Source organism: Orcinus orca, chromosome 17 (genome assembly GCF_937001465.1).
Source record: "Orcinus orca chromosome 17, mOrcOrc1.1, whole genome shotgun sequence".
Taxonomy (NCBI): Eukaryota; Metazoa; Chordata; class Mammalia; order Artiodactyla; family Delphinidae; genus Orcinus; species Orcinus orca.
The window spans coordinates 42,423,659-42,449,611 of NC_064575.1; the positions used below are offsets into that span (position 1 = coordinate 42,423,659).

Here is a 25,953-nt window from a genome sequence, read left to right on the forward strand (position 1 = left end):
TGTCAATTTTATCATTTTTTTATCCTCATTTTACAGAGAAGGCTTAGGGAAATCAGGTAACTTGCCCAAGGTCATGAGTCTAAAAAGTGATGGGTATGCTCATCCCCATGCTTTTGGACAAGATGCTATGATCAAGCTAGCCCCATATTCTCTTTCCACCTCCCACACAGGCAGAACTGTCCAAGTTTCATTAAGTACCCTTCTTATGTGCTCATAAATCACCCCTGTATCCTCTTCCAGTGTGTTGCATTAGTTTCAAATACCTATTATCTGACTATAAAATTATAGCTCTATCACTCAGGTATATCTCTAATGGCTAGCACAGTGTCTAATACACAGTACACGTTCAATAAGTTGTTGAATTCATAAATGTTATTTTGTTTCATCATATATATTCAGGTGCTCTGTTTGGAGTTCCCTCACTCTCCCTGCTGCTCTTCTCCCAAATTGCTATTCATCCTTCAAAGCCAAGGTCAAGTTCCCTCTACTTCCGTGGAAAGTATCCTCATGTCTCAACGCTAACATTAAATAAACTGGTTCACATGAAGTTCTCTAGTTCCTAACAAATAGTTGATAGTAAAATAACAATAGTGGTAGCAACAATAATGATTTTTCTTTCTTCCACCAGTGGTCCATATTATATTGGGTTGGCCAAAAAGTTCATTCGGGTTTTTCCATGACTTCTTATGAAAAAGCTGAATGAATTTTTGACCAACCCAATATTTTGCCTATTAATTTTTCTAAAATGTATCATACAAAAAATCTATTATATGCCTAATTGGTTAGACTGTTAGTTTAAGCCAAAAAAACTAGGCTTTATTTATCTTTGTATCTTAGTAGCTGCAACATAATTAGTTTTACTAAATAAATCTGTAAATTTAAATACCTCCTATTTAATGAAAATCTTCTGATGCCTGAATGGACCAAAAGCTTTCCAAATTTTGATACCTATCAAGACAAAGTCAAAAGTAAAACTCCACCTGATTTTGCACTTGCTCATCCAGAAATTGATTGTAACCCATGATTTTAAGCAGAGGTTGGTCTAAGTGACTGTTTCCCTAAGTATAAAATAGGGTTAATCACTTTCTTTATGCTCCAAAGAAATGCTTTCATCTTAAAAAAATGCCTTTGGACATAATTCAAGTGTTAAAATCATAAATTTATAAACAATCTCTCAAAGTTAGCAATGATAACTAAGCACAAAATAGTTACTTTTTCTTGAAATTCGGAGAGATGCAAGCCAGTACTCTAAGTTAACACCCATCTAGATTTGTAATGTGTATGTTAACTGGTATTTCAGCACAGTGATTAACAACCTTCTAAACAAAACTAATGCACTACTTTGATATAATAGGAAAAAAAAAAGTTATAAGCATATGTAGCAAAAAAACCCACTTCAAATATTTATTGAATATTTTCTATGTGGAAGGGAATATTTTAATATGGACCAAAGAACAGTCTAATATTGCATTATTTAATGTTTATCCTAGCCATTTTAATTAGGACACTAATACTAGTAGTAGTAATTTTCCATCCTGTTTCCCATATGAAAAGAATACAATAGAGTACTTTGGCACACACTTTTTTATTTTTCATTGCTCAGCTGAAATCGAGTTGGTAGGTTGTAAAGTCTTTCCAGTTGCTGAGCAATGCAAATCCCCAGTATTCAATGCAAATCCACAGTTTTCAAGAGTTGGGGAGTTACAGAACTCTTATATGATTTTACAACACATGTAAATAAACAAGCAAACAAACGAAAAGATTTTTCAGTACCACCTACCCTTTCAATTTGTAGTATGAAAACTACAGCAAAGTCCCCAGATACATAAATCCACATCAGTTAAGGAAATTATTAAAGTAAACTATGTCTGCATAGAGACAGTGACATTATAGGGAATAAGTTTGGGATGCATACTATATAACAGCATCATGTCTTAAACAGTGTTATTAATGGAAAAGTATTTACCTTATACAATAATAAGCAATTATTGTAAAACTGATCTAGGATCAGAATCTATGAAGGACAGGGCTCCACAAACCAAAGCCTAATTCTCTGGGTTACAAATAAAGACAGCTGAACGACACAGTCAGCATATAAAATAACTTCAATCTTAAACTCTAATGTCTGCTCACTCATTGAATGTAGAACTCCTTTCCTTTGAAGCTACCTAGGTTAGGCATTTATGATATCAAGTGTTACAAAGAACAGTTGCAAAAAAAACATAACCCTACCTACAACATTGGGTAGCAAGTAGTGGGCCTGTCATAAAGTTGTCTTTGAAATGTAAATATATAGTTTTGTGGTATAAATATTTTTAAAGGACATTTTGATCCAATGTCTCAAAAATTCATTATATTAACACATGCTGAGAAATGGTTACTAACTAAAGTTGTTTTTCAAGTTTACACAAATCATCTTAAAATGCCAAGTGGTATGAACAGAACACTGGTTTGCAAGTCAGGAAACCTGTGTAAGTGCTATTCTTCATCTAGAATACTAACTATCTCTTAGGTTGTTTGTTTAAAAAAATATATCAAACTAAATATAAGGGCCCACCAATTATGAAATTACAAATTAACCTAAAATTTTCTAAAATATAGTACCATGAGATAAGTATATATACTGATCAATTGGGGCAAATTTTCTTTACCCAATATATCCTATTCTTTTTTAATTAAAACTCCATTTTTTGAGATCCTACTACATGTTAAATGCTTTACATATACTATCTCATTTAATTTTGAGCCATACATTAACTGTTGTAGAAAATCATTATTAGCTACTTTACAGATGAGAAACCTGAGGCTAAGAAAAATAAGAGATGTGCTCAAGTTCACACGGTTAGTAATTGGTAGAAATGAGGTTCCGACTATAAAGTTCACGCCCTTGTCTCTAAACTTGTGTGTTTGGTAAGTAAAGACACCTCACTCTCCACTATTCCATGTGGACACTATTTGTATGGAAAAAAAAATTAATTATGAGAAGGAACATTTATGTATAAAACCTTGCTGAATAAAGTGGTGTGTGCTAATAATTTTCATTTCCTCAATTTTCAATTTTTCTTCAACTACTAAATAAATTATGGGATTACTATGCTTTCCTCACTCTGCAGACATGGTACACTGCCATTCTAATCCACAGAATGGATTAGATATATGAAACATAATATGTATTATACTTAAAAGCTGAATATTATACTTAAAATTTACAACTTAAATTCTAGATTTCTTTAGAAACTGCTGATGGTTCTGCTGCAATTAAGAAATAAAAGCATATAAAATTAAAGAAATAAGCTGAGAGAAGAAGTGAAAAGACCATGCTTTCATTTACCTCATGTATATTTCCCATATAGGATTATACCAGATAGGATTTAATCTTAATTTTCAACTTCAAAATATCTCTTTTACAAAGTTAGGATTCCTTAAAGCCAAATGCTGCTTGTAAGTAAACAGCAGAAACTGATAACCTGATAGATGAAAAATAACATAAAGGAAATATAGAGGAGTACAGGATAAACTAATTATGACTTACATGATGAAAGACACTTTATACTCCACAAATCGTGTTGCCATATGCAGGAAAAATTAAAACTAAAATATCAAAAAGTTATAAGCCTAGAGTGTCCCCTTATATTTTTCCATTTCATGCTTTCTGACCCAAAATTTTTGTTTTCTCTGTGAAGCATCTTTCAATACAAGCACAATTTAACATTGAGGTGGGATAAAACTGTCCAGGTAATGGGTGTTGGTGGTTGTCATAACTGATGTAACTGTCCTTTTTCAGGTTTTTTTTTTTTTTTAGTTTTGCTAAAATATCAGCAATTATAAAATTTTGATACAAATATGTTGTACACCTGAAACTATTATAATGTTATATGTCAACTTTTGTAAAACAGAATACCTTTACATACAAGTTGCATAGAACATCTTCAAATACGTTCATTAACCATTTGCTTTCCTTCTGTGAAGTGACCACACATGTCTTTTGCTTCTTTATTCTTACTGGGTTTTCTTTTCTTATTGAATTTAATTTATTATTAATAAAAACAACTACAGTAATCTCAAAAACAAAAACAAACTGTTGCCCAAAATTATTAAGGATGATTCTAGGGCATGGGAAACAGTCTTCAAACCATCCCACTACCTAGGACCAGGTCCTGGGACAGCGGGCGATGTGCACTTCCTTTTCGGGGCTTTTTATGTGTTTGTTTTGTTTTTGTTTTATCAATATCCCTTCAGCAGTGTAATTCCCTTGGCCACTGGTCCCTCGCCCGGTTTTCCACACCGGCCCCCACCCCTTTCCTTCCGACCTGCTCGCTCCCTTCACACTCTTAAGAACCACCTTGGGGACCCTGTGGAGGCCCTGCCTGATTTGCGCCGACTGACCCCAGAGGTTCTCTCCCTCACCTCAACTTCCCCCGTTTCCTCCCTCGGAGACGGCGTCCACTGGCCTCCTCACACCCCGGGACCTGACTTCTGTCCCCGTATGGCTCGTCATCCCCGGCCACCTACCGCCTAAAGATCCGGGAGGATTTCGGGACAAGCAGCCGCGTCGCGGCGCTCAGCCCTAGACGCGGCGGCCGAGCGCCGGGCTGCCCGTCCGTGAACAGCTGCAGCCGCGAGTCCGCTCCAGACCCAGGGTGGCGGCGACGAGGGCGGGGCAGACGGCGGCTCCCAGGGGCGTTGGGCGGGCGCGGGGCGGGGCCTCGGGCGCCTGGGGCCCAGAGCGCGGCGCAGCCCGGCGGGAGCAGAACCGTTAAACTGGCGGCGTGCGTTTCTCGGGATGTGCAGGGCGCGAGGGGCGGGCGCAGCCTCTCGGGAGCCGCGCGTGGTGCGGAGGCTTCGCCGAGGTGCCTTTGGGACCCCAGCCGGCGGTCCTGCTTGCCCGACACGGGGAGGCGCGAGACGAGACGTCTGCGCGATGCCGGGCGGCGGACTCCAGGCAGCGTCTGTGAGCTATGCAGCCTCTATGAGCGAGGCCTCCGGTGAGGTGACGACTGAGCCCCTCCCGCGTCGGAGCTGCCGGCGGATCCCGCAGGCGCTGGCAGCTGTCCCTGGCCTGAGTCTAAGTGGTGCTAGGATTCGGGCTGTTATGGAATAAGGGAAATGGTTAACTTCTGACAGGAATACATATCGCACACAGACTGCCGTCCTGAAAGGAACAAAATTCGTTGAGGCGACTCCATCTGAATCCGAATCCTTTATTTTTAATTTTCACTTTTATTCTTTTACTCAATTTTTCACTGTTATTTTTGAGAGTCCCCACTTGGTACTACCACTATACTAGGGGGACGTGGAGGCGGAACACGGGTGAACACGGGTGTAATTACAGGGCTCACAATCCGGTGGGCCCCTGGGCTGGTGAACAAATTCTGTGGGCTGTGCTAAGTATTGCGATAGGGGAGTAGATTTAAGTTGGGAGCATAGTGTAAGGAATGCCTAAACTGACCCTTAGGCTTGGAATGTTAGAGCCGTTTTCGGAACAGCTTATGCTTGGTTTCTTCCAGCTGGCTGGAGGAAGAAGGCAAGGAAGAAGAGACGGTGCAAAGGGAAAAGAAAACTTGTCTGGCGTACAGTAGTTGGAGTAGGGGAAACAGTGTGGAAAGGAAACAGAAGAAGTGGACATGAATCAAAAGTTTGAATCTTTCATAACTTATCTTTTTGAATATTGGAAGGGTCGTTCTCACAGCACTATGGAGGGCAGATTGTGTGTGTGGGGTGTAAGATATAGCAATATTAAACAGGCCACAGAAGGCTTCCCTGGGGGTGTCTGCAATAACTCCAATAAAAAATAATGATGTCTGAGATAAGTACCAAAGAAGAAGGGATAGATCTGAGAGATGCTGCTGAAGTGAAATCAATAGTTTTGTGACAGACTGGGTGGAAGGAGTGAATAAGAAGAGAATCTAGGGTGACTCGGGGTTTCTGAATTGGGTGAACAAGTGAATAGGTGGTGATGACATAAGATAGGGAACACAAGAGGCAGAACAGGTTTAAGGAGGGAAATGATGAGTTCAAACTGGGACTTGTAAATATGAGATTATAAAAGAATATTTAAGTTGAGGTTTTCAAACAGCTTTTTTATGTACACACACAAAAAAATATGTACCCATACATATATAACATATACATACACGTTATAGATAAATTGGAACATTAGGAAAGGGATGCTGATTAAGAAAACCCATTCCAGAAAAAAGTATTTAGAAAGAGGACTCAAAAGGCAAGTACTGCAAAGGAGGCTGTGTAAAGGCAAAGAAAGCTTGACTGGAATGGGATAACTGAAGATGAAATGCCTCTTTGAAAAGGGATCATCTAAGCTAGGGCTGAATGCTGATATAGAATAGGAAAAAGGTATTTAGGGAAAGGGAACTGTAGGTATTAATGTCCTGGGGTGAGAAAAAGTTTAGCATATTTCAGAAACTGATTAAGACCAGTATGGTTGAATAGAAAGCAAGAAGAGAATGCTGAAGATGAGTTTGGAGAGACAGGAAAAGCTGAAATCCTACAGTTTTTTGTAGGCTCCAGTAAGGAGACTGAATTTTATTTTAAGAGCAATGGGAAGCATTGAAGTGTTTAAGTGGGACAGTAATATAGTAGGATTTACCATTTTAAAAGGTGTGGAGTTTCACAATCACTTCCATGCATAGTCAAGTTATTGCTATTTAGGTGTAGAAAAGGCTTCCAGCAACATTCTTACCTTCCACTGAGACAGCTCACCTGGCTTCAGAGACTAAAGTGCAGGTCAGAGGAGGTGTCATGATAAGAACATGTCCTATGGCATGAAGCACCAGAAGTCTGTGGATAATGAAGTCAGTAAATCCTTTCAACCCCCAGATGTAAAAAATTGTAGGTGTAGGATTCAGTTCTCATTAATCTAGTCAAAACAGAAGTTTTCTTCTTGAGGAATATGTTTAACAATGTAACATATACAATTATATATACATCATACAATAAAATTAGTTTTTACATATTACTAAATGAAATCAATAGAAATTATGATAAAAAAGTGAGATGGAAGAAAAAATTTTTTTTCAAATAAAACCAAAATCAGTAATCTACTTCAAGGTATAAATACATTTTAAATATAGTTAATAAGCAGACTCCTAATTTTTTGGATAATTGATGAAGAAGAATAAATTATATAAACACATTGAAATTTTAAAAAATCTCTTGTTGATTTGGTAAGAAATATTGGCATCTACAAGGATAATCCAGAACTTATAATATACATCTACAAAAAGAGCTTAACAACAGGTTAGTGAGCAATTTAAATACTAATTACACTGCCCAAGAAAACTTGAAATGCCCTGAAATCATTGAGCTCACATAAGAAACTCATGACAAGTTTCCCCAAATTTAACAACACTAAAAATTGACACTACAAGTTGTTACTGAAATTAACTTTTCTAAACTTTCAATAATAAAAATAAATTTTGATTGCCTATCCTGGAGAAAATACCAAATTATTTACTCTCACAAAGAAAATGCACTATAAAATTGTTTTCAAATGAAGAGGCAATCAAAAAACTAAAAATACAGGCAGTTAATTTAAAATATTTTTTTGGATTTTTTGATGTTTGTGGTATTTGTCAGCTTTTTAAAATTTTTAATCTGTTGTCATTGCATTGTTTTTCTCATTGTAAATAAATATTTACTTTGGTTCAAAAAAAAAAGGTTTGGAGACTGTATCAAGGAAAATACAAAAGTGGAAATAGGAATCCCAGTTCCCAATTAGAAGGATAATAATTAAGAGTTAAATGTGTCTTACTACTTGTAAGTAGAGGTTTTATTTACAATTGTATTTTCTTAGCTTATTTAACTTTACCTTCACAATACCTTACATTTAGTTAATAAAACCTTGTATGATCACAAGTAACCTTGTATGAGCACAAGTAACACGCACACAAACTGGTTTCTGGTTCTCATGGTAGATACTGTCTAGTTAGGGTGCAGTTACAGAGACAATTCCAATTCAATAGCTAATTGTTAAGATAAAGGCATTCATGGTGTGCCTGTGTAGTTCTACTGAAAGCCTGGGAGTTGGGAAAAGCTGAAGAGGTAGCATTACCTAGTGTTTACCAAATGATCTCCTTACCAACCTCCTGTCAGTATTCTTCCTCTTATTATTCCACAAACATCTACAAAGCATTTTATGGAAGATACACATATACACACCCCCAAATACAGATAATCATTGAAACAATGCATGAAAAGCTATAATAGCGATTTGGCTCCACTCAGCTTAGTTCAGAAAAAAAAAAAAAATTTTTTTTGAAAGTCTATGCCTATTATGTGCCAGGCACTGAGGATATAAAAACCAAACTGAGATACGACTTGCATGACTGAGGCACAACTAGTAAGAAGAGAACAATAGTCTAAGAGTACCTATAAACCTGTAAGTACAATAGAGGGTAGTATATGTGGCAGAAGTATTTACATGGAATAGAAGTAGTACAAGGAAAGAATTCTGTCTGGGTGGAAAGGAGGAGAGGAAGGATCATGGAAGAGTTTGCAGGGGAGGTAATGCCTAAGGAGGATTTTCAAGGATAGAAAGGAGTTTACCAAGTTAGACAGGGATATTCCTTGCAGGCAGAAGGACATGTCCAAAGGCATATAGAAATAAAACAGAAGTCAATACCAAAAACTATCAGTAATTCAATACTGCAGAAACACAAAATATGAGACACTGCTTGGGTAGTGGTTCAATATTAGGCTAAAGAAGAATGAAGAGCCTTTTATCTCCCTTATAAGCATGTGGAGAGATGCTGAAGGACTGTAGGTAGGGTATGATAAGATCTTATGTGCATCTAAAAAATAATCACTTAGGTGACTAATGTGGAAAATGGATTGAGGAGAGGTACAGGCAGCAGACAAGGCAAAAATAGAAGCAGAGGGACCTGTTCATAGCCTTTTACAGGAAATGTTGATGAGAGCCACAATTAAGATAGGGAGGAACCATGAAGAGACGTGCACATACTTCAGAGAATAGGGAGAACTGATGGATTGTAGAGGGTGTGAGATGAGAAATAAAAATGGTGATGCCAGTTATCGATTTAGGCAGCCAGGTGGATCTCAGAAACAATGAAAAGATATTGTGAGTTCCCTGAGGAGGAATGAGGGAATGGAATGAATCTAGAGTGTAGGTGGAGGAATGGAACAAAGGTAAGAATAGGTGAAATAAGAAAACAACCACTGTAAGAGGAAGGGAGTCTCTGTGAAAAGTGTGGTAAGGGGCTTTAGGACTAAAGTTTTCATATGGTATCTGTGGGAAATTTGCAGAGAGCGCTGAAGACAGGTAAACAATGTTGAGGTGCAATTGAAGGTAAAGATCAAAAATATGTAGTGGCATTTGTGGTTATGGGATTCATTGGTAAATATAGAAGATGATAGATTGGAATAATCAAGAAATTAGAAGTGTTGAAGGTGATATTCAGGAATGGTAGTACAAAAAGGGTCAGAATTTTGGAGAGAGGAAGCATATGTTCAGAGAGTGGATATCTGAGTATGAGTTTGGAGATGGAGTGGTTCTAACTATGGGCGCCCAGAGTGCAGCTACAGTGGTGAATAGCAGACGTGTAATGGAGATAAAGGTCACTGGACTTGAGGGAATCAAAGAAATGAGTCCAGACCAGAGTATTAGAGAGGCCATTCACATTGACATTTAAATCAATGGCATGTGATAAGAATGAAAACCAGATACTGAAGTCTGCATTAATTATGGGGGAGTAAAAGAAGACCTGGGGATGGCAGATGGTAGGCAGAGAGGAACTTTTAAAGGAAGGAGTCATACAGCAGGTGTGTAGGAAGAGGCCAGGAAAAAATAAGGCGTTACATAATCTAAGGAATTCTCTACAAATCTCCTAAGCTTATTCTTGCTAAAGGCTTAATGACTAATGAAAATGTAATGCATTTTCTCCAAGATTATTTAAATATCAAATATCTTAAGCCAATGGTATATTTGGCATAGAGTATCAGACACTGTGGCAAGGTTTTTCAGAAAATTTTATTTAAACACTGGGAACTTACAGTAGTTCTATATCCAAACATTACACATACACATAAGACACTTAAAAACTTCAGAGCAATGTGTGTGATCACTTCCTTTTTAGCAAGTTACCTTAAATGAGTTTTAGTTACATTTACAAAACTGAAGACTATCTCTGTTGAGGATCAAAGACTCTCACCTGTTAAATTACAAACTGTATTCAGATATTTAGCCTTACCTAAAAACTTATTTGGGAGGCAGTCCCAAAAGAATATAGGCTTCTCATTTTTGTTTTTCAATGGTATTCCACCTAAGGTCAAACACATGCGCATTTATCAAACATAAAGAACCTTAGTATTTATTTAAATTTGTAACCGAACATGTAAAATAAATTTAAAAATTAAAAGCCTTTACAAACCTTTTTTAGCATTTTGTGCTATTTAACAATCATTTTAATAAATATTGCTATTACAAGAAAGAGAAGTTATATTAATTAAAATTCATTGTATGTCAATTTCCTTATATTTAATATGTAATATTCCTACTTATTTCCTATGATTTTGTTAATTATAAAAAAGAAAATAAATACATGTAATAATATTTAAGATAAAATGCTATAAAATTAATAATGATATAATAAAATCAAAAAATGTTTTTTAAACTAGAGTATTCTATTCTTTGTGAAATGAATACTTAGGGCAAATATTTTATTTTCTTCCCAGAGATGAGTTACTTCCTTTTCTGATGAGTGGCTATGTTATATTCTTTCCAGTAATGTTTTCCCAGCACTTTCTGTGTTCTACTTCTGTACTAGTCACTGGAAGGCTAAGTATAAACTGTCATAAGTTTGGATGTAGTTAATTAAAAATTTATGGTAATTCATATAAGACTAAGCTTAAATATATAATATGTTAACTTTAAAACTTAAGGTTTTATGGATGAAACTCATTGGTTTGGATTTTAATAAATTTAAAACTCAAGAATCAAATGACAATGTAACAAATACTGATGTGATCATCACTTAGCATTCCTATCTGTTTAGCAAAAGGAAACTTAACACTTTCCAACTATTAGTTAATCTAGCACAGAAATAAAGTAAAAATCATTTATCTTCTATCACTCATAGATAACTATTCTTAATGTTTAGTGCTTAATTTTCCTTAGTTTTTTCAACACATAACATGTAAAATCATTTTTTTAAAGTGAATTATACTCTACATATTGATTTGTGATCTGATTTTGTCCCACAATATTTTGTAAACCATTCCAACTGAACAGATGAAAAATTTCATCATATTTTTAATGACTGCCTGTTGTTTTACAGTATAGGTGTACCATAATTTATTTCACCTAGTCCACATTATTGAATTTTTAGACATTTTTTTCTTTTTAACCCCCATTATAAATAAAAATGTGATAAACATTGTTGTACATATATATTTGTTATCTTATCCATAACACCTTTAGGATAAATTCTTAGAGACAGAATAACTAGGTCAAAGAATGTGTGTGTGTGTTCGTGTGTGTGTGTGAGTACCTTCCCATATCTTCAAAATTGCAGGAATATTACTGCTTTTTAACTTTTGTTAATATGGTAGGTGAAATTCTTAGTTTTTAACGTATAGTCTTTCATCATTAGCAAATTTTTTAAAAAGATGGTGTTTATTAATTATTGTATTTCTTCTTTTGTGAATTGCTTTTTCATGCCTTTAGTCTCTTCCCGTATTAAAAAAAGTAATTCTTTATACTATTTTGAAAAGATCTTCACCAGTTTGTCTTTTGGCTTTACTTATGATTTTTTTTCTTTTAATCATACAATCTATTAATCCTTTCCTATTAATGTATTTTTTTAATTGAAGTATAACTGACTTACAATATGGCATTTCAGGTGTACAACATGATTCGATATTTTAATACATCACAAAATGATCATCATGATAAATCTAGTTACCACCTATCACTATATTGTTATTAAACATTATTTACTATATTCCCTATGTTATACATTACATCCCTGTGACTTATTAATTTTCTAATGGGAAGTTTGTACCTCTTAATCTCCCTCATCTATTTCACCCATCCCCCCACAAACCTACCTTTTTGTTCTCTGTATCTGTGCCTCTGTTTCTGCTTTGTTATGTTTGTTTTGTTTTTTAGATTTCACATATAAGTGAAATGACATGGCATTTGTCTTTCTCTGTCTGCCTTATTTCACTTAGCATAATACTCTCTAGATCTATCCATGTTGTCACAAATGGCAACATTTCATCCTTTTTATGGCTAAGTAATATTCCATTGAATATATATGCCACATCTTCTTTATCCATTCATCTGTTGATAGACACTTAGGTTGCATCCATGTCCTGGCTATCATAAATAATGCTGGACTGAAAATAGGGTTGCCTATACCTTTTGAATTAATGTTTTTGTTTCCTCCACAAAAATACCCAGAAGTAAAATTGCAGCAACCTATGGTAGTTCTATTTTTAGTTTTTTTGAGAAACCTCCATAATGTGTTCCATGGTATCTGTACCAATTTGCTTTCATACCAGTAGTGCTCAAGGGTTCTCTTTGCTCCACATGCTCACCAACACTTGCTATTTGTTGTTTTTTTTATAATAAACATTTTGACAGATGTGAGGTGATATCCTGTAGTTTTCCCTGATATTAGTGATGTTGAGCATCTCTTCATATGTCTGTTGACCATCCATATGTCTTCTTTGGAAAAATGTCTATTCAGGTCCTCTGCCCAATTTTTGTTTTGTTTTGTTTTTTTTTTGGTGTTGAGTACTATGAGTTTTTTTTTGTATATTTTGGATATTAACCTATTATTAGATATATTGTTTGCAAATATCTTCTCCCATTCAGTAGGTTGCCTTTTGTTCTGTTGTTAGTTTCCTTTGCCATGAAAAAGCTTTTCAGTTTGATGTAGTCCCATTTGTTCATTTTTGATTTTGTTTCCCTTGCCTAAGGAGACATATCCATAAAAACATTGCTAAGACTGATGTCAAAGAGCATACTGCCTATGTTTTCTTCCAGGAGTTTTATGGTTTGGGGTCTTACATTTAAGTCTTTAATCGATTTTGAGTTTATTTTTGTATGTGCTGTGAGAAAGTAGTCCAGTTTGATTCTTTTGCATCTAGCTGTTCACCATTTATTGAAGAGGCTGTCTTTCCCCATTGTACATTCTTGCCTTCCTTGTTGTAGATTAATTGACCATACATGTGGGTTTATTTCTGGCTCTTGGTTCTTTTTTTTTTGGCTCTTGATTTTTGATTCCATTGATAATGTGTGTCTGTTTTTGTGCCAGCACCATACTGTTTTGATTACTGCAACTTTGTAGTATAGTTTGAAGCCAGGGAGCATGATATCTCCAGTTTTGTTCTTCTTCTGCAGGATTCTTTTGGCTATTTGGGGTCTTTTGTGTTTCCATACAAATTTTAGAATAATTTTTTCTAGTTCTGTGAAAAATGTCACTGGTATTGTGATAGGGATTACAATGAATCTGTGGTCATTTTAATAGTATTAATTCTTCCAATACATGAGCATGGTATATCTTTTCATTTGTTTTGTTGTCTTCAATTTCTTTCATTAATGTCAGTTTAATGAGTATAGGTCTTTTACCTTCTGTAAAAGATTGGTTAGATTTAGTCCTAGGTATTTTATTCTTTTTGATGCAATTGTAAATGGACTGTTTTCTTTCTGATAGTTTGTTTTTAGTGTATAAAATTCAACAGATTTCCTTATATTAATTTTGTATCCTGCAACTTACTGAATTCATTTATTCTAGTAGTTTATTGGTGGTGTCTTTAAGATTTTCTATATATATAGTATCATGTCACTGGCAAACAGTGACAGTTTTACTTCTTCCTTTCCAATTTGGATTCCTTTTATTTCCTTTTCTTGTCTGATTGCTGTAGCTAGGACTTCCAATACTATGTTGAAAAGAAGTGTGAGAGTGGACATCCTTGTCCTTTTCCTGATCTTTGAGGAAATGCTTTCAGATTTTTGCTGTTGTGTATGATGTTGCTGTAGGTTTGTCATATATGGCTTTTATTATGTTGAGGTATGTTCCCTCTATACCCACTTTGTTGAGAGTTTTTATCATAAATGGATGTTGAATTTCTTTCTTATTAATATCTGCTTTGGGCTTCTACTTAGAAAGTTTTTCATTAGCATAAGATTATATAAACATTTACCTATACATTCTGAAACAAACGTAAATTCCAAACCCAAGCACATTTAAGAATTTAACATACCAATTCATTCAATCATTTATTCATTCATGCAACAAGTATCTATTGAACACATACACACTAGGCATTCTTCTAAATGCTGGAAATAAAGCAGCAAATAAGACCAAGGTTCCTGCTATCATGGAGTTATATTCCAAAAGGAATATAATCATGTAGCATATAATTTAATGTGGGATTTCAAGTTACTGGGGAAAGAATGTATTACTCAATATACAATGCTGCTACAACTAATCAACCATTAAGAAAATAAACAAATTAGATTTTCATTTCATAAATCAAATATATTACAAATGGATAAAAAAATCTTTATTTTTAAAATAAAAGCATGAAAATACTGGAAAAAACATAAGCGAATATTACATAAAGGAACATTATATGCATTCTTGAACATGAAAACTTTAGAGTAAGATCTCAAGGCAATTTTAGAAAAACCTCTTATTTTTTAAAAATGGAATAGAACAAGGTAATTTTTGAACAATAATCTTTATTAGTATATTTTTAAAGGTACATATAATCCTGAGCAACTGCATTTATACATTTATCATTTACTCTTTGAAATTTACATGTAGTTTGTTCCAAACTCTCTGATGAGTACATTTTTATACTAATTAGGAACATAAATAATTAAAAATATTATTCTTATCCATGGAATAGCCAATTAATTTACTCAGAGCATCTCATTATCTAATTCTACTACTTCAAAAGCTTTAGAATATTACCTCTCAGTTAAGCAATTTCTTTTTCAAAACTGCAAAGATGGGCAGTGCAAGAGCTGATTCCTTAAATCCTAGTGAATTCTTAGAAAACTATGTTGCTTTTTGTCTTTGATCTGTATTTTGAATAAATTTGGTAATTATTTAACCAGCTATATTTGAGAAGAATGGTAAAAGTAACTGCATCTCATCTCAATATTTTAGCCAGTGTAAAATGTTACAGGGTCCCTTCACATATAAGTATTCCATAATTATCCCAATAAGAAAAATTTACCATGATCTAATGAAAAGGAGGACAACCTAATATAGATACATCTTTGTAAATGGTTAAATATTGTGAAATATGTGAAATACTTCAGTCTCCATAAAGGAATACATAGAGATGATTAACATTAAATTTCAAAAATCTAGGCCAGAACTTTCATAATTAGTAAATTAAAAAATGACAAAAATAAAAGACAAAAAGATCCTATGACAAAGACAAAGATCCTGTGATCTTTGAGAAAAAAACATTTACCCAACATATCTCCAGCTGTGGACAAATAAATATTTTTATTCTTGTATTTTAAATTACTACCAAAATATTATATCTTTCTACAAACAACATAAAACAAGCATACAGTATCTAGAAATGGTCTTTATCTGACAAGAATGTCAAGTCTTTGAAGGTACACTAAATTTTTTTTTCCTGAATAAGGTCACTATGATCTTAGTTAAAGTTACAGTAAGCAGTTCAAGCAAAATGTGTATTGCTTAGATTTTAAAGCAAGCAATTGTGTTACTGTTTAATTAAAATATAAGTATAAATGTGAAGCTATTATACCAACATTTATAAACACTTCTTAGAAATACAGATCAGAAAGTAATGGAATAACTGATTTAAAAATAATGAAAGGTTGATGTTATATGTAAAATTTGGGAACAAATCAAAAATATATTTAAGAGATGTAAAAGAACATGAAGACCAAGATTTATTATTTGGAGCTTGAAAACTTAGCAGCAAAACAACCTATCTGCATATAATGTAGTACAATGAGCATTTGTTCATAAAAGACTCCCAAAGTCTTAAAACTTCATACATAAACCAGAATGAAATCCATTAGGTAAATGATTTAAAGATGCCAGAGTAGTTTATCCAGAACTGCTAGATACTCTCACCTGCATTACCAAATCATAAACAAGCTTATGCAAAACTGTGTTCTGGATAACTCACTCTTATAGCTCCCCAATAACAAGCTCGGATAAGGCAGATCAAACCTAAGAAATAAGCAACTGCCCAAGAAACATAGGTTGCATGAAATCGCCTTGCAAAACCTTGGGTGCCAACCTAAAATAAAAAGCAATATAAAAATAAAAGGTTAGAAACTGAGAACTTGTGTTGGCTTACATGCAATTTTTATGAAGTATATTCCTAAGATGACAAAACCCCAACAAAATATGAGTTGCTGCATTTGTTGGCTACCACTAACAGAGTAAAATTTAATAAAATGACATTGCTAGCTACATTAACTATAAACTTTATAAAGTAAACAAAAATTCCATTAAAATATCTTATTTATAAAAGGAATTTAATCTATATAACCCCAATGTCATCCCTATATTGATAATAAATCTCTGTTTCACTTGAATAAAAAGAAGAATGGTTTTTCAGACCTTCATAGCTGAATGAGCATTGCTTCAGCTTTGGCCATGACAAAATTGGTTCTGGCACTAAATAAAAACAAATGGGCTTTTGTTAAATGGAGGGTAAAATTCCCAATGTCAAGGACCTTCAGAGGGATCCCAAGACATGATTTCACCTGGATGGGCAAGCTCCAGGCCCATGGATTGGCTTCAGATTGCTCATAGTTTTTCAGAAGCTTCTGGGCCTGATATGTGAGGGAGGCAGGTTCTTCAGCGATCAATGAAGGCTGTTCCAGACCTCACCATTTACTACTGATAAAGTTAAGAGGAAAGAATTCTAACAGCGAGTAGAGTAATACTCACAGTTAATCCAACTCCAATGAAAATACATATCATTCCAATGGTAATATATGCACAGCAGCGTCTTCGAGGAAGTGCACTACCCACAGAGGAACTGCAAATTCATGAGAACAAAACAGAATATTAAGTATTTACATGAAGATTTTCCATTTCATCTTTGTGAATACTTATCTATGGCTTTAGTAATACATATACTTCTATTTATTTATTCAACTTGAGAGACAAGAACGTACATAATAATTTTTTTAATGAGTGATCTAAATCATACCTGGTGAATTTGTGTGTGAATTATTGTGGCTTTAAACAAAATTCAAGTGTTGATCATTGACAAAGTCCACAAAAACTCACTATGGTCAATAATGATCATCCAAGATAAAAATTTATTTCCAAAACAATCTATTCCAGAATGGAAAATCAGTGCTGTCTTACAAATAGAAATTGATTTTTTTTTACATTTATAACCATTGTTATATGTTTAGTGTAGAAAATTTGGAAAATAAGAATAAAGAATAGAAAGGAAAATTACCTGTAATTCCACTACCATAAATACCGCTATTTTTCTCCAGCCATTTTTTACAACTTATCAATTTAGCATAAACATTTTCTTACATCATTAAGTATCCTCAAACTGGAATTCTGATAGATGAATATAACATAACTTAACCAATTCCCTAGTATTGGACACTTTTTTCTTCTTGGAAATAATGCCAGGTAAGCAACATCTAAAAGCACTGTGCTTATTTTTTTTAATGAAAGTATAGTTGATTTACAATGTTGTGTTAATTTCTGCTGTACAGCAAAGTGATTCAGTTATACATATATATATATTCTTTTTTATATTCTTTTCCATTATGGTATAACACAGGATATTGAATATAGTTCCCTGTGCTACACAGTAGGACCTTGTTGTTTATCCATTCTATATATAACAGTTGCTTCTGCTAACCCCAAACTCCCAATCTATCCCCCTCCCCCACCAACTACCTTGGCAATCACAAGTGTGTTTCTGTTTCATAGATGGGTTCATTTGTGTCATATTTTAGATTCCACACATAAGTAATATCACATGGTATTTGTCTTTCTCTTTCTGACTTACTACACTTAGTATGATAATCACTAGTTGCTGCAATCACCATGTTGCTGCAAATGGCATTATTTCATTCTTTTTTATGGCTGAGTAGTATTCCATTGTATATATGTACCACATCTTCTTTATCCATTCATCTGTCAATAGACATTTAGGTTGTTTCCATGTCTTGGCTATTGTGAATAGTGCTATGAGCATAGGAGTGCATGTATCTTTTTGAATTATAGTTTTGTCTGTACATATGCCCAGGAGTGGAATTGCGGGATCATATGGCAACTCTATTTTTAGGTTTTTGAGAACCTCCATACTGTTTTCCACAATGGCTGCACCAACTTACATTCCCACCAACAGTGTAGGAGGGTTCCCTTTTCTCCACACCCTCTCCAGCATTTATTTGTAGACTTTTTTTTTTTTTTTTTTTTTGTGGTACGCAGGCCTCTCACTGTTGTGGCCTTTCCCGTTGTGGAGCACAGGCTCTGGACACGCAGGCCCAGCAGCCATGGCTCACGGGCCCAGCCGCTCCACGGTATGTGGCACAAACCCGTGTCCCCTGCATCGGCAGGCGGACTCTCAACCACTGTGCCACCAGGGAAGCCCCTAGTTGTAGACTTTTTAATGATGGCCATTCTGACAGGCATGAGGTGGTACCTCATTGTAGTTTTGATTTGCGTTTCTCTAATAATTAGTGACATTGAGCATCTTTTCATATGCCTGTTGGCTATCTGTATGTCTTCTTTGGAAAAATGTCTATTTAGGCCTTCTGCCCATTTTTCAATTTGAGTTGTTTGTGTTTTTGTTGTTGAGTTGTATGAGCTGTTTGTATATTTTGGAAATTAAGCCCTTATCAGTCACATCATTTGCAAATATTTTCTCCCAGTCTGTAAGTTTTCTTTTCACTTCCTTTATGGTTTCCTTTGCTGTACAAAAGCTTGTAGGTTTGATTAGTCCCATTTGTTTGTTTTTGCTTTTATTTCTATTGCCTTGGGAGACTGACCTAAGAAAATATTGGTACAATTTATGTCAGAGAATGTTTTGCCCCTGTTCTATTCTAGGAGTTTTACAGTGTCATATCTTATGTTTAAGTCTTTAAGCCATTTTGAGTTTATTTTTGTGTATCATGTGAGAGTGTGTTCTAACTTCACTGATTTATATGCAGCTGTCCAAATTTCCCAACACCCCTTGCTAAAGAGACTGTCTTTTTACCTATTATATATTCTTGCCTCCTTTGTCAAAGATTAATTGACCATAGGTGTGTGGGTTTATTTCTGGGCTCTCTATTCTGTTCCATTGATCCATATGTCTGTTTTTGTGCCAATATCATACTGTTTTGATTACTGTAGCTTTGTAGTATTGCCTGAAGTCTGAGATGGTTATGCCTCCAGCTTTGTTCTTTTTCTTCAGGATTGCTTTGGCAATTCTGGGTCTTTTATGGTTCCATATGAATTTTAGGATTATTTGTTCTAGCTCTGTGAAAAAGGTCATGGGTAATTTGATAGGGATCACATTAAATCTGTAGATTGCTTTGGGTAGTATGGCCATTTTAACAATATTAATTCTTCCCCTTGTGATTATTTTTCATTGTTTTCTTACGATAAATTTTTAGAATCAGAATTACAAAATTAAAGAGATTAAACTTCTAAAAATCTTTTAATACATACTGCAAGAAGCCTATGGGAAATTCATAAAATATATTTCTCAATTGAAATTCCAAATCCAATAGTTTTCAGTTCTCTCTACTTCTAATTTTTTTAATTTTCAAAATGATAAAAGTATAGCAAAGATCAAAAAGCCAATTGGTACTTTCTTCTCTTCCTAAATAAACATATATTAACACATATCATATATCACACATTGTGTTAGTGGATGATATAATTATCTGATTTGTTTGTGTATGGCCAGTGTCCACATTATGCCTACCACATGGTAAATTACTCGTAGAATGTCTACTGAATAAATGAAACACAGAAATGCATCACTTACTAGGCATAATTTAGAAGTGTGCTATTCCAAAAGGTTAATTTTGCATAACAGAAAAATAGCTTCAATTCCCAAATCTTTTTTAAAATTGATGAATATTATTGCAAATATGTATCATAAAAATTCCTGAATAGTTGAAGAAAAATAGAGACATGTGGATGACCTGGGGGGTCATCATTAATTGCAGTAGTGTACAACCTGCTATCTGGAGTTATTAGGGCATCTGTGATTCATTGCCTTTATGTTACATTTAGCCTTAGACTGCTTTTAGTTTTAATAACTATGTCTGCATTTGGTGATTTTTCCTGCCTTATATCTTACAGCTGGCCACCATTTCTCATTTACCTATGTATCTGCCTCTGGCAGTCTAATCTACCATGGATTAGAAGGCAACAAATTTGCTAGAATATACTCAATAATTCAAAAGGGTCTAAGTGAATACCAGAGTAGCTTTTCTGTGAGCCAAAGGAACACACTTTAGTATATTAATTTCAGTGCATGAATTCTACTTAGAAAACCCATGCTCATTTTTCATCACTCAACTTAAATAGTCACTACCTCTGGAAAATCTTCCCAGGAAAGAAATAACCTACTGCTACTCTACAACCCAAGTGCCATCTTATCATAGGGAGAAGGCAATGACAAAAACACCTATCACATGCACAATAAAATCTCATACATTTAATACAAATATGGTATCTGTATGCAATATATAGTATTGTTTTGCAAGTGTTAAAACTTTATACGTACATGTGTTAAACTGTATGCTTCTGTGACTTGCTTTTTTTCCTCAGTACTCTACATGAGACTCTTCTACAGTCATATGTGGAAACTTACTTCATTCATTTGCACACCTATCTTCCATTATATGGAATAACACAGCTTACTCATTCTCCCTGTTGATGGACAGTCAGGGTTTTGTTTTGTTTTGTTTTAAATGTTTTTACTATTATAACAAGGCTACTTTGAATTTGCTTTTACATGTTTCCTTATGTACATATGCAGGAATTTCTCAAACATATACCTAGGAATAGAATTGCTGGGTAGTACTGTAGACATGTTTTTAATTTTAAGAAATGCCAAATTTATATCCCCACCAACACTATTTGAGAGCTTCCACTGCTCCACCTACATCCTCATTAACCCTTCAACACCTGGTATTGTTCTCATGCTTGACAATTTCACGAGTGTGAATGGTATTTCGTTGTGATTTTATTATGTATATCCATAATTTGCAGTGAGGTTGGACATCTTTTCAAATGCAGGTTGACTACTGGTTTTATTTTTCTATTAATCGCTTGTTCATACCTATTGTCTCTGTCTTGGGCTGTCTTTAACTTACTGATTCATAGATGACATTTATATAATCTGCATACTATTCCATGCAGCTATATATACTGAACATATTTTCTTATAGTCTGTTTTTATAAATTCAACTTTAATAACATATTTTGATCATGAGTATTTACTAATGATACTAATGTAACACAAAGTACTTCTAATATAGTCAAAGCTATCAATCTTTTCCTTTAAGGTTCATACTTTTTATGCCTTGTCTAGGAAATTCTTTCCTACTTCTGTCATAAAAATATTTTTTTTATCTTTTCTTCTAAAAGTATTACAGTTTTGCTTTTTGTATTGCCAGCTACAAATTGGCACTTGCCATCTACCTCTACAAGGATTAAATCATGAGTCACTGCAGCTGCTGACCTTCAACATCCCCTGAAAAGGAGTTCAGGGTGGAGTTCAGGAATGAGGCACTTTGTGCTCTGGGAAAAACTGGTGGAACAGGTCTTCAGATAGTTAGATATTTTCAGGAGATTTTATGAGCCCAATTCTTGTATCTCCTTGTATCTAGAAAAGTACTAAAATCCTTCATGGTGATGTCTGCTCCTTGTGACTAGTGGTAATCTTCATGAGACTAGCAGCAACCTCCTGCAAAAAATATGTGCTTGCCTGCATGTACTCCCCCTTTGCCAAAATTGCATTATACTGACCTTCCCCCCTCCCTCTTTGGAGCAGTTTCTCAGGGCTATCTGAAATGCAGTCTCCCGGGCTATAATCCTCATTATGCCCCCAGTAAAAACTCACAGCTCTCACATTGTGTATTTTTTTTCAGTCAGTAGTATTTATGTCGATCTATAAGAGCAGATTCCTTATAATTATCTATTTTTATTTTACATATTTCAAAGTTAGATTATTTGTTGCACTCAAGTTCAAAATTTATATTTCTGATGAAGTGACCATAATGATAATAATTCTTTTTACATCTGTTCTATGATTGCCATTGACTCAATATGGTAACAAGTCTTCTGCTGCAGTTGCCTTTTCCAAGCAATTGGAGGAAGGGAGAGAAAAGGAGGCCAAGCAGCTTTTGTCTTTAAGGAGAATATCAGGAAGATGTATTCATCACTTTGTTCATATTCCATTGGCCCTAACATAAACACATGGTCACAATTATCTGCAAGAGAGGTTAGGAAATGCAGTCTCCAGCTGGGTGGCCATTAAGACTGACAGTTCTACTGCAAGGAAAAAGAGAACAGCAGTCTTTGCTATTTTAACTAATATTACTATTGCTATTTTATTGTTGGTTAGTGTTTGCCCGGTATATCTTTCATTCTGGTTAGTGTTTCATGGTTTCACCTTTTACTTTCATTCTATGTTCTCATATTTCATGTGTTTCTTCTTCAAATTGCATACAGATGTACTTAAATCTAGTCTGATAATTTCTTGCAAGTTTTATTGACAAGTTTAGTCTAATTATATATATTCTGACAACTAATATATTTTGATTATCCCTTCTACCGTATTTTGGCTTTCTATTGTTTCTCTATCTGCTTTTCTACCCCCTTTTCTGGACTTCTTTTGGATTGACTATGATTCTTTTATTTCATTTTCTACCTACTATTTAGAAAGTTTTACAATTTATTTTTATTCATTTAGCATTCCACTCCCATCTTACATGTTCTTGTTCTTCAATATTTCAGTTCAATTCTTTTATCTATCTATCTATCTGTTTATTTATTTATTTATTTAATTTTGGCTGTGTTTGGGTCTTTGTTGCTGCATGCAGGCTTTCTCTAGTTGAGGCAAGCAGGGGCTACTCTTTGTTGCAGTGCATGGACTTCTCATTGCGGTGGCTTCCCTTGTTGTGGAGCATAGGCTCTAGGGGACACATGCAGGCTTCGGCAGTTGTGGCACGTAAGCTCAGCAGTTGTGGCTCGTGGGTTTAGTTGCTCCGCATGTGGGATCTTCCTGGACAGGGCTTGAACCCATGTCCCCTGCATTGGCAGGTGGATTCTTAACCACTGCGCCACTAGGGAAGTTCCAATATTTCAATTCAATTCTATTTTTGTTTCTCCAAATTTGTTAGCATTAATACTATTACTGTTATGTTTTTGGTATTTTATATAGTTAGTGTTCCTGATGAATGTTTAGAATTTCTTGGTTTATACTTTCTTTATTCTTACAGAGCAGAAATTTCTTCAGGGATATTTTCCCTAAATTCATCTTTTATCAATTTTTTAGTGAGGGTATCAGAATGGTAACCACTCTGTTTTGGTTGTTACTGCTGGTTAGTTGGTTCTGCATCTGCAAATATCTTTATTTTACCTTCATTAGTCTGTGATGGTTTAGACACTTTGACAGTTAATTTCTCTTAGAACTTTGAAGTATTTTTAAACTTTTTGGCTTCCATTGTTGTAGTTGAGATGTTTGCTGCTATCTTTTTCATACTAAAAATCTGACTTTTCTGTCTCTGCTTTTAATATGTTCTTTTTATTTTAGGTTGTCTGCAAACTCACTATAACATATTTGTTTATTCTGCTTGGATTTCATTGTTCCTTTTGAATCTACAGGTTCATATCTTTCATAGATCTGAAAATCTTTAGGGATTATCTCTTCAAAATGCCTCTATCCCATTCTCTAGTTTTTCCTTCTAGATCAGAAATATATCAGATGCTCTTATATATATTTATTTCAATATTATTTTCATCTTTGTCTCTCTGATGGATTCTAGGTAATTTACTTTACTCTATCTTCCAATCCATAACTTTAGTTGTCAACTTAATCTGATCTGTTGTTTAGCTTGTTCCACTGTACTTTCATTTCTGTAATTTTTAATTTCCAGAAGTTTTACTGTATCTTTCAAAACCTGCCTGCTTATTGTTTGGGTTAATTAATTTTTTATTTTTAAATAATTGTAGACTCAAAAGCAGTTATAAGAAATAATACAGAGCGCTCTCATTCATCCTCTACCCAATTTCCCCCAGTGGTAACATCTTGCAAACTACAGTACAATATTATAACCAGCGTACTGACATTAATAAAATCCACTGATATTCATATTTCCTGTTTTACTTATATTCATTTGTGTGTATGTGTATATTTAATTCTGTACAATTTATCCCATGTGGAGGTTCATGTACCCACCACCACAGTTAAGATACAGAAGAGTTCCATCACTGCAAGGATCCTTTTATAACCACACTCACCTCCCTCTTGCCTACCCACCCCCTGTACTCACCACACCATCACGCACCTGTTCTCCATTCCTAAAATTTTGTCATTTCAAAACTGTTATATAAAAGGAATCATGCTGTAAGCCACCTTGTGTGACTGGTTTTCACTCAGCATAAATTCCCAAAGATTCACCCAAATGGTTGCATGGATGAACTGTTGTTCATTCCTTTGACTGTTGAATAGTATGTCAAGGTCTGGAAAAATCACAGTTTGTTTAACAATTCAGCCATAGAAGGACATCTAGGTTGTTTCCAGTTTCAGGCTATTAAGAATAAAGTTGCTATGAACATTTATGTACAGATTTTTGTATGTGCCCAGTTCGTTTCTTATAGACTCTTATCTGTCTTCTCTTATTTCTATTAAAAAAAACCATTTTAGACATGGTTATAACATATTCTATAGCTAACATTATAATATCTGAAGTTCCTAGAAGCCTAATTATGCTGTTTGTTATCAATGCCAATTCTGCTTATTGTATCTTGTTTCCTCATGTTGGTATTTTTGTTAAGAACTTATTTTGACAGACCTTAATATAAGAAACCCTAGCAGGCATGGTTTAGGAATGTCTTCATCCACAGAGAATTTTCATTTGCTTTTCCCAGGCTCCCTAGAATGATACCAATCTTAAACTACTTTAAAATGATTTCTGGGACTGGGTTTTCTTAGACCATATAAACCAGGTAAAATATAAACCTGAAATTCACTGTTCTTATAAAAATTTCCATTTGTATTCTTCCTTTTCTGGTGGGTATTTTCCTTGACCTACTCTATTCATGAAGAATAGTCCTTTATTGGGGGTGGGGATGGATGGTATTCCAACTCTCCACCTTCTGCAAGACCAAGGCCTTCTCTCTCATTCTTCATTTGAACACTGAAACCCAAGTATCTGGGTCCCTAGTATTGATAAATACCCTTAGGACAGCCCTGGTGGTCATTTGCTCTCCATTTTTGTTCCCTGGGGATTTTCTTAACTTTCATATGAGCTGAACAATGCATTTAAAAGGATATTTGTAATGGTTAACTAGTCTTTCATATTACTGGATGTGAAACTCAAGAGCCTCTAATATACAAAAATGTGGACACTGAATATCCAAGAGGAAAAGATCATGCAAGGTTTCTCAAACATCTGATTATTCACCCTTCAAATTATTTACCTTCCCCTTCATAACACTCCCCTGTGAAACACTAGCATTGTGAAGGACACCTGGAAAATAAAGATGGTGCCAAGCAGTGTTATTTAAGCACAATTTTAAGATGAGGTAGCCAGGGAAGGCTTTATTAGGTGAAACTTAAGGGCAGGGTAAGATGTGAATAGGTGGGAGAGTAAGTCATCTTAGCTGCTAACAGTAGCTAGAAAAAATAATACTTTTGTTCAAGGAACAAGCAGCAAAATAACCTTTCTTCCAGAGAAGGTTTCTGTAAGTGAGT

General features: G+C 34.6%; 2 protein-coding genes across 4 annotated transcripts in view; both read right to left on the bottom strand.

Annotated features, from left to right (window-relative positions):
* The window catches only part of C17H8orf88 (chromosome 17 C8orf88 homolog), a 40,442-nt gene extending 35,774 nt beyond the window's left edge, over positions 1–4,668 (bottom strand). The window contains exons 1-2 of one of the 3 annotated variants that reach the window (XM_049700302.1): positions 4,513–4,659; positions 887–948 (exon numbers count right to left, since the gene is read on the bottom strand). The gene's annotated coding sequence lies outside the window, so the exon portion shown is untranslated. Of the gene's footprint in view, positions 1–886; positions 949–4,407 lie in introns of all 3 variants that reach the window. The other 2 variants (XM_004283223.3, XM_049700303.1) reach the window with 2 other exon arrangements.
* An 11,244-nt stretch (positions 4,669–15,912) lies between these two features.
* Positions 15,913–25,953, bottom strand: part of PIP4P2 (phosphatidylinositol-4,5-bisphosphate 4-phosphatase 2) — an 84,978-nt gene continuing 74,937 nt past the window's right edge. The window contains exons 6-7 of the mRNA XM_004283222.2: positions 16,944–17,034; positions 15,913–16,284 (exon numbers count right to left, since the gene is read on the bottom strand). Of these exons, the coding sequence (XP_004283270.1) occupies positions 16,141–16,284; positions 16,944–17,034 (235 nt within the window). The 3' untranslated portion in view covers positions 15,913–16,140. The remainder of the gene's footprint in view (positions 16,285–16,943; positions 17,035–25,953) is intronic.